At 41.7% G+C, this 10972-nt stretch overlaps 1 protein-coding gene across 2 annotated transcripts; it reads left to right on the top strand.

Moving 5' to 3' along the window:
• The first annotated feature begins 7524 nt into the window (after window positions 1–7524).
• mgp (matrix Gla protein) lies at window positions 7525–10619 on the top strand. Of its 2 annotated transcripts, none has more exons than XM_056402568.1 (5): window positions 7525–7631; window positions 9120–9207; window positions 9339–9368; window positions 9586–9697; window positions 10017–10619. In XM_056402568.1, exons 2-5 carry the CDS (start codon window positions 9147–9149, stop codon window positions 10180–10182), a joined length of 369 nt encoding a protein of 122 aa, XP_056258543.1. In that variant the 5' UTR covers window positions 7525–7631; window positions 9120–9146; the 3' UTR covers window positions 10183–10619. The 2 variants fall into 2 exon arrangements, with proteins under 2 accessions (XP_056258543.1, XP_056258542.1); XM_056402567.1 differs by having other exon boundaries at window positions 9123–9207.
• The last annotated feature ends 353 nt before the right edge of the window (window positions 10620–10972 follow it).

Consider the following 10972-nt stretch of genomic DNA (forward strand, 5'->3'; position numbering starts at 1 on the left):
ACACGAGATGAGATGGAAGTCGTTGTCACATCAATATATTGAAAGAATAGAGTATGAAGACGTGGCGAGAAACAATGAGGGTAAAGGAAGAAAACTAAAACAGACCACTAAATGTGGATGATGAGATGAAATTTGAGAAGCAGAAGATAAAGAGATCAAACACAAAGTAGAGTGAGGATGTGACAGAAAATAACAAAATTATAAATGGCTTAGGACACAGCTGCCTTAAGTATGGAAGCACTAACTGCATATTCACACTGAAAGTTGCAAGAGTGGAACAAATCTCTCTGGCTGCCTGGGAAAGGATGTTGTTGAAGTTCTTGGCTACTCTAATGTAGATGATGTAGATGAAAAAGATATACAGTAATAGATGAAAGACAGCTAACAATTTTGTTCAGAAAGCTGTTTTGCATCCTATGGCGCCAGTTAGCATATAATTCCCTCCTATTTTCACAAAATATATTCTAGACTACACTTCACCAAGTCACCTGGAACATCTACAATGTCAGACACCTTTGTCCATGCATTGCTTTTTTATTTAAGTCCCTGTAGCATGGGGGTCGTAAAGGATGGAGAAACCCGTCACCGCAATCATCAATATCTCCTCTCCATTGTACTAAAACGAGTTTGATGGGAACAAAAAATTACACAGTCGTGTTCTCTAGTGTGTTCTACAGCGGAGCACTTCTACATTCTGATTGGTTACTGCAGAAAGGCGCCAACCGCCAACCGGCATGCCGCTGCTTGCAGCAAGAGATGCTGGCTAACACAGAAAATAAATGACTGAGGAAAAGTTATTCTAAAGTGAAAATTAAGATATCTGAGCTTGTTCGCGTTGCTCACCATCAACTCCTGTTGTATTTACAACCTGTGAGTAACAAATTATTCCTTCACGGAGCTAAAAAGCTACGATAGCGTCCTCCATTTTGGACTCTCCTGCTCTCCATTCCCTCAAAGGGCCGCATCATAAAGACATCTTGTTATTGGTCGAAGCCATAAATTTGTGAGTTAAAGTTCATCCAAGTTGAACTCAACACAAAAAAATTAGTGTAGATTTACTGTGCCTGTGAATGAATCCAAAAATCGAGGCTTTTGCATTGGAATGAATTGATTTCACCACTAAATGTCACTGTTTTAAATGCTAATCTGACTACGCCTTCAAACTAAGGCTCCCACAAATAACTAAAGCCATATAAGAAACCAAATATCCATAGAGTGTGCATCCATATGTACACATTTGTATACTTTGATTGGTTGTCAACAGTCAGCTTGAATCCAGCTGTAAAGTTTAAGTTTAGAATACCAAAAAGAGCTGATGTAGAGTCCAAGGCTTTGAACCTTGGCTTTGGATAATTAGCAGGAATACATAGCCAAGAGGAAAAGATGCAGAACAACAGTAGAGAATGGCACCGTCTTGTTTTTAAAAAAAGGGAGGGTTGAGAGATGGAGGGAAAAAATGGAAGGGAAGAGGAAAGAGAGTATGAAATTGCAGGGAGATGGTGAGGAAGGTGAGGAAAAGAGACAGAAAGAATAAAAGAGAGAAGGTTCATGGGTGGTTTTTATTTATAGATGAGCAAATTGTTGCAGTTACTATCTCTGTGGTCATGCATAACAATCGTCGTCGGGATCTTGGTTGTGGAAATTCACCCACAGCAATCTGCACAGGGCAAAGCCTGTTCATCTTGTTCTTTGATATTATTGCACTCAATGGCTTTTTAAAAACGTGCCGCTGCCTGTTATCGCTTGTTTGTGTTGTCTGTTTGCCAATGCTATCTGATACAGTGTGTGTGTGTGTGTGTGTGTGTGTGTGTGTGTGTGTGTGTGTGTGTGTGTGTGTGTGAGATTCCTGACAGGGGTAGGTGGGTGATGGTCACATGCCCTGCAGGTCAGTTTGTTAGAGTTGGCACATCAGAAGAGCAGTGGGGCACCAAAATAAACAGCACATAAAATGAAAAAAGTTGGATAGTGCTCTTATGAGAAATAGAAGCAGATTATACTCAGCTATGCAGCAACAGAAACATGTATACATACACACACACACACACACACACACACACACACACACAAACAACCCCACGCACTTAATCTCTCATGCACATAAACATGAATCAATTCTCCTGAATTAACCCTGATTATTAACAAACTGAAGACATACTTACATGATTTAGTCTGTTTAAAGTTTAGCAGCTCACATGCCAAAGCCAAGCCAAGCACTTCCTTCCTCACACACAAGCCAAGTGCTGATCAGTGCAGGATTATATCAAGACTCTTAGATAGATGCACAAAAAAATAACAAAATGAAAAGACAAACAACAGACATTTCCAAGACACACAAAGAGAAAACTATGCATGCATGAAAGTTTATTTGTGTGTTTGCTGTGTGGGCTGTGAGCAGATGAAGAAACCTACTGAAGATTAAACCCCAAATTATGCAAGACTCAACCTGATGCTATGCTCCCGTATTGAGACAAACTATTACCTAATTTGAATTATATGCGCTTATGTGATCTCCACGTAATAACAGGTTAGTCTGCAGAAGAGAAAGATTATAGTAGATGGAGGGAAAGAAGTGAGACACGAGGCGTTTTTTCTCTGACAGCTTTCAGACAGATTTCTCTCTGATCCCCTCCCCCAGTCATCTTGACAGCTTCTCTGCGAACATGAGGATTTCTCTTGGAACGACACGTGGAACACAATCTTTGCAGAGTTTGGAGACAATGATATTTCTGGATGATAAGAGTTTATAAATATTATGAGTCATTTGTGGTTTAAGATCTGAACTCTACTTCTAAACATTGATTCATCCAGAAGATTTACTTATCCAAACATATTTCTACTCAATCGTGTAACAACAGGGATTATATAACTTAGTGTCAATCAGTGTGGTCTGACATTTTGGGAAATGTGTTTATTTTCTCCCCTGTCGAGAGTCTTGGTACAGTACGGTAAATTTCAAGCTGCAGCTATAGCAGTCATTTATCTTAGCTTTGCATAAAGAGTGGGAACAGGGGGAAACAGCCAGTCTGTCTCTGTCCAGATGAAATAACATCTGCTTATCAGCGCTCAGTAGAGACTCTATGAAAGTACTGGACCTGGCCAAGACCCAGTCCGGCATAAAACTCCCATAAAAAAGCAAGTTATTGTTTTACACTTCAGCTTTTCTAAAAAAAAAAGTAGATCAAAAGAGATACAACATTTTTTTCCACATAATAGTGTTTTTATTGAAGCCTAAAGATGTAGCTTTTCATCACTATCTCCCACAAGTACATCAACACCTTCAGTTCTTTCTAAAGTGAGCGCTCCAGATTAAATTGGTGAGCTTTAAAGATGCTGGTAGGTGGATTACAAAGCCAGGCTAGCCGTTTGCCCCTGTTAGCGGGGCAAACGGTGATGCTAAACTAAGCTAAGTTACTGCACAAAATTGTAAGCTGGGGGAGGTATTGTAGATTTAGTTTAGTTGTTGCTGGCTTGTTTTGTTTTGTCTTGTAAGTCAAGGGGGTGGTACATTTGAAATGTAAGGTTCAGCCTCCCCTCCCCTCCTTAATAATTTTCATACAGTCCCTAATTGGCTGCTGTGGTCCAGCTTCATATTTACCATACAGACATGAGAGTGGTATCAAACTTATCATCGAACTCTTGGCAAAAAAGTGAATTTAATGTATTTCCCAAAATGTCAAACTATTGTTTTAGACCTGTGCAGCTTTTCTTGAAGAAAAACTTCAGAACTAACCTCCGTGCAGTCCCGTAACTCAAAGTTCAAGAGGTCAGTTTGAACTGAACAAGGAGACTTATTTATTCCTTCACCTTCTCCACTGATGTTTTATTTTTCTTAATTGGTGCTTTGAGTTTCCTCACTTCTACGTGAGGGCTGCTATGTCACTAACATTTGGTAAATGTTTTATGAATTACCTTTTTGTTCTCTGTGTTTCTAATTAGCTGCACCACAAAGTGTGTGGTGGGCTGGGAGGGTGGAGAGGTGATGTTAGGCCTGATAAAAACAAGTGGTTCATGATCCATGTTCACCACATACAGTGCACTGTCTGTGTATCCTGGATTGTGTTAATAGGTGATGATGAAGGCAGGAGCTAAACAACTGAAACAGAAGATTTCCTGTTGCTTTTCACTGAAATTGTCTTTCCAAAAAAGAAGATAAACTAATGTTTATATGTGTAAGAAATCCCACAGACTTTGATTTTAACAACAACAACAACAAAAAAAAAAGACCTGAAGATCCATGCGTCTTACAGTATGCCAGTGTTATACAAAACCCATAAATCTACACAAAGTTTTGGTGACGTTTATATGGCAAAATTCACAGCCGCAGGACAACAGAACCATCAGAGGCTGAAAGAAGGGGGACTGTCCTGAGTAATGTCCGTCCTTCATCCAGTCTGGCCGGATCCCCTTCCATCCCACGGACTGACAGAGCCAAGGAATGAGCTTACATTGCATGATGTTTTCACCGACTCTATCTGAGTCACTCACTCCTTAATGTGTCTACTACTCTCAAATAGAATTTAAAACTGAATCACAGCAATGACCATTAAGAAAATAAGCCATAAAAAGAGCAGGAAAAAATATCTGGGTTTTGCCGGGTAAGGGCCAAACTTTTTTTAGGAGTTGTTGTTGGTTTAGTGTTTGTCTGTGTTGGTGTCCACAGATCCACAGAGCAGCCCGAGGTACACCTGCTCAACCACTGACGGATTACAAACCTGCCCAAACAGGTCAGAACATGTGTTTTTGCAGACATTATTGGGATAGTTTACACATTTGTGGTCATTATGCAATCCATGCTCATTACTTCACTTTCTTTTTCTTTTTCTTTTTTTTTTTTTTTTTTGCTTCTGCATTAATTTTCTTGTTTTCTCCTGCCAAATGTTCATTCTTTCCCTCCACTCCTTCTTCTGTCCACATCCTACACTTCTTCCAATTCTTCTTCTCTTGCTATCACATGTGCAGCCTCACTAGAATCTGATCCAGTAAATTTCCTCCCTCCAAGGTCTGTCTCTTCCTCCTACATGCTGACCTTTAGTCGATGCTATCACCAAATTAACGCAGATGTACTGCACAGGTGCGCCCTGTTAGTCACGACCATCACCCGCATCCTCGCCGAGCGACTCCCATCCTGTTTTCCACTTCCCTCTGTTTTTCATTTATCGTTTATCTGGGCCTTCTGGACGCTTCAGCGGTTGCAAAAAAAACATGATTCTGGCTCTCAGTGGTGCATTCACAACATTTCTCAAGAGCTAGCGGGAAGAGTGGGAAGGTTGAGGAGGTGACCGGCCAGCACAGGACATTCACTGCAGAAGAGGGACTGAGAAAAAGGAAAAGTACTGAACTAGCATGGAGGTAAATGCACATGAGGAGAACAGCAGACATATGACTTCAGAGACGTGCAGAGAGAGAAAAGGCGCAAATAAAAACAAAGAGAATAAGAACATTGGGAGGAGAAGGACAAAAAAAAAAAAAAAACACTGCATTAACCGTTTTTTCCATGCAATCACACTCTCCACCTTCTCTCATTCACCTCTCTTTGCCTCTCTCCGCTTATGTCTGTCTCTAAGTTTAGGAACAAATAATTCCCCTTCATCAGTGTGAATTTCTTTAAGATCCAGAAGAAAACAATCCCTCTCATCTGTCTTTCCTTCCCTCCTCTGTGCTGGTGTATGCCTGCGGAGATGGACATTTAATATCTGCATTAGAGAACAAAAACCGCTGTTCAGCGGTTCAGAGCGAACAGCCTAATACAACCACATCACTGAATACGTCTGCAGCCCCAGTGCCAAATACATCCAAGACCGCAACAACGTATGCTTTTTCTCTCTCTCTCTTTCTCCTCCATCTGACTCCATCTCCCTCTCTCTCTCCTCTGAATCCTGAATTCCCCCACCTCCCTCCCCTACTATCTGTCGGCAGGGTTTATCTCCATCTTTATGTCTGTCTTGATGTTTATCTTCCTGTCTGAGTCCCACTGATTCCTGGCAAAGACTGTCCTGCTATTCAGGTTTGTTGACTGTTGGCGAGGGTCTGCCCTCACACAGCCGCTCACAGAGCGCGAGCCAGATGTGATATGGTGTTACATAACTCTCAGATCTTCAACAGATGGATGTTGTTCTGTGTTAACTACTACATTTACATCAATGGACACTTGATAGATGAAGAGCATGAGTATTTATACTCGTGTGCATTTCTGCAGTTACTTGAATTTATAACAAAGTTGTGTGTTCTCAGCGAATGTCACACGTTTTAACCTGGTTCAACTTAAAAATGTGATTTCACTGAACTTAATTTATTTGTCTTACGAGTAACGACATAATATAAAACAAACTGAGTTAATATCACAGAACTTGAAACTGACATTCATAATAACAACCCCGACTTATCTTAACATGTATTACAGACAAACAGCAGGTTTCAGCATTTATGTTTTCTCCAAAACTACAATAATGGAGGGTCTCTGGAAACAATGCATGCTGGGAAGTCTGTTAACGTTGATCATGTTTCTCCAGTTAGGTCAAGTGACCACTTTCATTCAACTCATGTTCTGAAATGGCCTGAGAAGAAAAACTAGAAATTTTAATGCAAAATATGTAAAACTATAATCATGTTACATTGACGAGCAAAGATTTGGTGATTCCACTAAATTCCTGTGTGATGTTTTACAGTGCGGAGATTTAAATGTTATGTTGCTAGCATACCGCCAGTAATGCATGGGACTTGCAATAGTTGTTTTTACACTGAAACACACAGTTCCTGACCTACAGTATGTCAGACCACAGCTTCCAAAATTAAAGGGAGATTTTCCCAAATTTTGCCCAAAATCTCTCTCCCTTTAAAGACATGGTCAGTGTGGTGTCCCAACATGATGCCTCGCTAGTAGTAAAACACATAAGGACACAACTTTTCTTTTTTCTTTTTTAAATGTACAGCTAAACAAAAAAAAAGATTTGTCATTTAGAACTTCTCCTATGAAGACGTTTTTATATTATTATAATCATGTCGTACTTTATTGTAATTCATTATCTTGTTCCAACAGCAGCCTCCGCGTATAGGTGTCCACAGGAGGAGTTAAAACTATCGATTACTGCAGAACATGGTCCCCCCCCCCATTCTCTCAGAGACACATGGGGGCCAAAAGGTGGAGAGAGTCCATACTGTGTCTGTAAGGTGGCTGTTCTTTTCATATCACGCTGGCAAACAGTAGCAAATATTATCATGTAGCCGCTATGAGGCAGGTTAGATGTGCCAGCCTTCCCTCACCTTCCTCTCTGTCTCTCTGTTTACACCCTGCTTGTTTTTCTCCCCTGCTCCTCGCCTCTCCGTCACCTTCAGTACTGTACTTTTCGGTGCAGGCGTGGGAGTTGGGGAGAGAGTGAGCTAATACCCACGGTCTGATTAAATGGTGGAAAAGAGGACTGATAGAAGGAGGAGGGAGGAGAGAGGGCGAGGGCTAAGGGGAGGAGGATGCGGGGGTGGGGGGGTGGGGGGGTCGGTGGGTTGAAAATGAAAGGGTGGGGGGAAAAGAGGTGAGTATAAAAGGCTTGCTGTCAGGAATTAGGAAATATTCCTCGGGAGAAAATACACAGATAGGTATTTTTCCAAGACTTCTTTCTCCATTAATATCTTTCACGGTAAGTACATTAAAGCAAATTAACCTTTAAAACCAATGGAAAATAGAAGTAGTTTACATATTTTAAACCAACCGAAGCTTAAACTTTAAAATATCTAAACTATGTGAACTGAAACTGCTCATTTTCTTTATTCTGTGATGTTGAAGATGCATGTTTAAAATGTTTTAATATAATGCTGCCATCCTAAAAGTATAGTAGGCCTATAGTTTATGCATACTGTGCGTGTAAAGAGTATTTAGTATGTAGCCTTGGTTTGGCTCTGTGCACTGTCAGCATCATGCCAGGGGTTCTTTTTCCAGTGAGGTGGGCACATTCTGTCTCCAGGAGGAAAGCTATGAACCCACCAGGACCCCTACAAAGACTCAGATGGGCATAAAACTCTGTAGACACTGTTGTCAGCACCTGACACACACACACACACACACACACACACACACACACACACACACACACACACACACACACACACACATACTTGTCTAGCTGTGCTTGCCAGTCTTTGGAAGTTTTTCTTTTTGAACTTTGGGCCCCAGGCTTGCTGTCTCTGTGCCTGCTGCAAGTCTGGGTTCGACTGAAGCCAAAAAAATGCCCGAGGGGCATGATGTTGAGAGTGCTCCATGTGTGTGTGTGTGTGTGTGTGAGCATGTCACTGACTTGTGTGTGTGTTTATGTATAATGAAAGCTGCCATTGACGGTGAGAAGGAGTTCTGTCCAAATCCCACAAACAGTAGATGAGAGGATGAGGATGAAGGCTTGTCTGCACTGCAGGCATGCAAATACAGTGTGTGTGTGTGTGTGTGTGTGTGTGTGTGTGTGTGTGTGTGTGTGTGTACAGACATCTGGCCTCGCTGTTTGTACAGGTGTTGCACACCTTACCGTAGGTCACTTATGCATGAGATTGAGGGCATGTACGTACACGTGTGTGTGCTGTATGTACACATGCGCACTATGACTGTGTATGTTGAGTCATATAGAAATCCTCCATCTTTATAATTACAGTCTATCTCCCTGCATTAAGTGTATTTGGCCTCCATTAGTTGTCAGCTAGACAGCTCTTCTCTCCTACACACCGAGGTTCCAGCTGCTGAATGGTGTTTGTGAACCGGCTGACCCGACTTCAGTCTCGTGCACAGAAAAGACCTTTCGGACACTTGTTTATCTCAGTGTCTGGACTCATGAATATAACTTCGGTTTGTACAGAAATCCTGCAGCAACCTTCAGGCACATACAGATGTATATCTATAGGATAGTGTGCATCGGGTGTTTATGTGACTGCATGTACAAAACCACGAGCACAGACATAGAGACTTTCAGCCATCTATCCCTGCCTGTGGTTCTTTCCTGTTTACCCACAGATTCAACATCTGAGCCAATTTCTCTCTCTCCCCCTCTTTCCTTTTTCTCTCCTTTTTCACCCTCTTTTTCTATCTAACTATTATTTTTGGTGCTGACATGACTCACTGAAAACACCTTTCTCCTCTCCCCCAGCAGGCAGGCAGATCAACAAGCCCCAGGATGAGGAGCCTCCTTCAGTTTCTGGCACTGTGTGCAGCGGTCTCTCTCTGCGTCTGCTATGGTACAGATCCTCCCTGAAGTCTTCACTTTGCTATCATTCAGCAGTCATTATCTATTCATGTCCTGAAATACATCCGAATTAGACAGTGATTCATCGTTGATGATTAACCCGATTCCATGTTTTTCCCGTAGACTCTCATGAAAGCACAGAATCCATTGAAGGTGATTAAACGTTGTCTCTCGTTCATGGAAAAACATGCATGCAGTTCTAACAGACATGACACAGCCTGCTCTAGTACTATGTATTTAATCATCATTTTCAACCTGCACTAACATACCCCCCATCCTTTATTTCACCTGACCCAGATCAGTTGCATTGAGAGCACGCCTGGCACGATTAAAATATGGATTTTTGTCTAGTAAAGTTTTCTGGTTGCAGATTTGTTTGTCCCTCCAAACCGTGCCAACTCATTCTTCACGCCACAGAGGGGCCACATACACAACCCACCCAGAGGGAACGGCTTCGGCTTCAACCATTACAACTTAATGAGGTAAAACACACGACCACAGACATGCATGCAGGGCACGTAACCCGCCCTTTATCTCGCACATACGGAGAACCACATATCTTCAGAAGCCGGGAAGAACATGTGATATTTTAAGATCAAAGATTTATTTTAAGACAAAGCGTGATTAGAACATTAAACATTTACATATGCTTGAAATTGACACAAACACACAGGAAATGCAAATGCAAAAATAAAAAACTAAGACACAAGCCAGTATCTGTTTCTGATTACAAATCTCTTCCTTCTCCCTCTAACTATCTCTGCCTCCCCCTCCCCCTCCCCCTCCCTCCCTCGTGTCCAGGACGATAAAGTCTCCAGCAGAGAGGCGTGCAGAGACCTGCGAGGACTACTCTCCCTGCCGCTTCTACGCCTATCACCATGGCTATCAGCAGGCCTACCAGAGATACTTTGGCTCCCAGACTCCTCAGACTCAACCCCAGAGACCAGCTGTGACTCGTCGATACTAAACTCAAAGTATCAGCCCGTCGAACACAGATTTATCATCGTCCTCATCTAGATATTAACACATATTTCTATGTTCCACATGACACAACTTTTGTATAATTTATGTGGCTGTTTTTGTGGCCTGAAAAACACACACACACACACACACACACTGAGGTACCCGAGTGTGGCTCAAATCTCATGACAACCCATCATTATACCCATGTAGAAATTCATGGTCCATCTCTTGTGTAATCTCAGGATAACTTTTATCCACTATTATCACACCTTCCCAGCATTTAAGAGCTTCAAGTGATCTGCTTGAATGAAGTGTTTTGCTCACTATCCACTAACCATTTCTTACTTTATCCGCCTACTTATCCAGGCCAGCACTGCTGTCAGTGATTATTTCAATTGCTTTGGAAAAAATAAAATTCCCTTTCACTGGGTTTTGTCTTAATCCTGTTTATGCCATTTGTTTGCCATAAAGGTATGTGAGAACATTTGGGATTCAGTGCCAGTGTTTGCAATGTGTGACAATTGATAGCACTGGTCCAGTTTTTGTGACTACTCAAGATGACAGGGCTTATTGTAACTGTGCATGTGTTTGAACAGGTAGACCGAGAGCAGTGTCGAAGGTGTAGACAAGTGAAACAAATGTATTTTTCTGATTTATTTTAAAGTAGGAGGTTAACATAAAGACTTGTGAGAGCGGGTAGGTGGAAATATTTAAGGTATGACTTCATTCAGAAAATTGGTTTGCAGATGACTCACCAACAAGTCGCTGTTGCAGCTGCATATCTTAAAATGTCT

This window comes from Seriola aureovittata, chromosome 17, assembly GCF_021018895.1.
Source record: "Seriola aureovittata isolate HTS-2021-v1 ecotype China chromosome 17, ASM2101889v1, whole genome shotgun sequence".
Classification (NCBI taxonomy): domain Eukaryota; kingdom Metazoa; phylum Chordata; class Actinopteri; order Carangiformes; family Carangidae; genus Seriola; species Seriola aureovittata.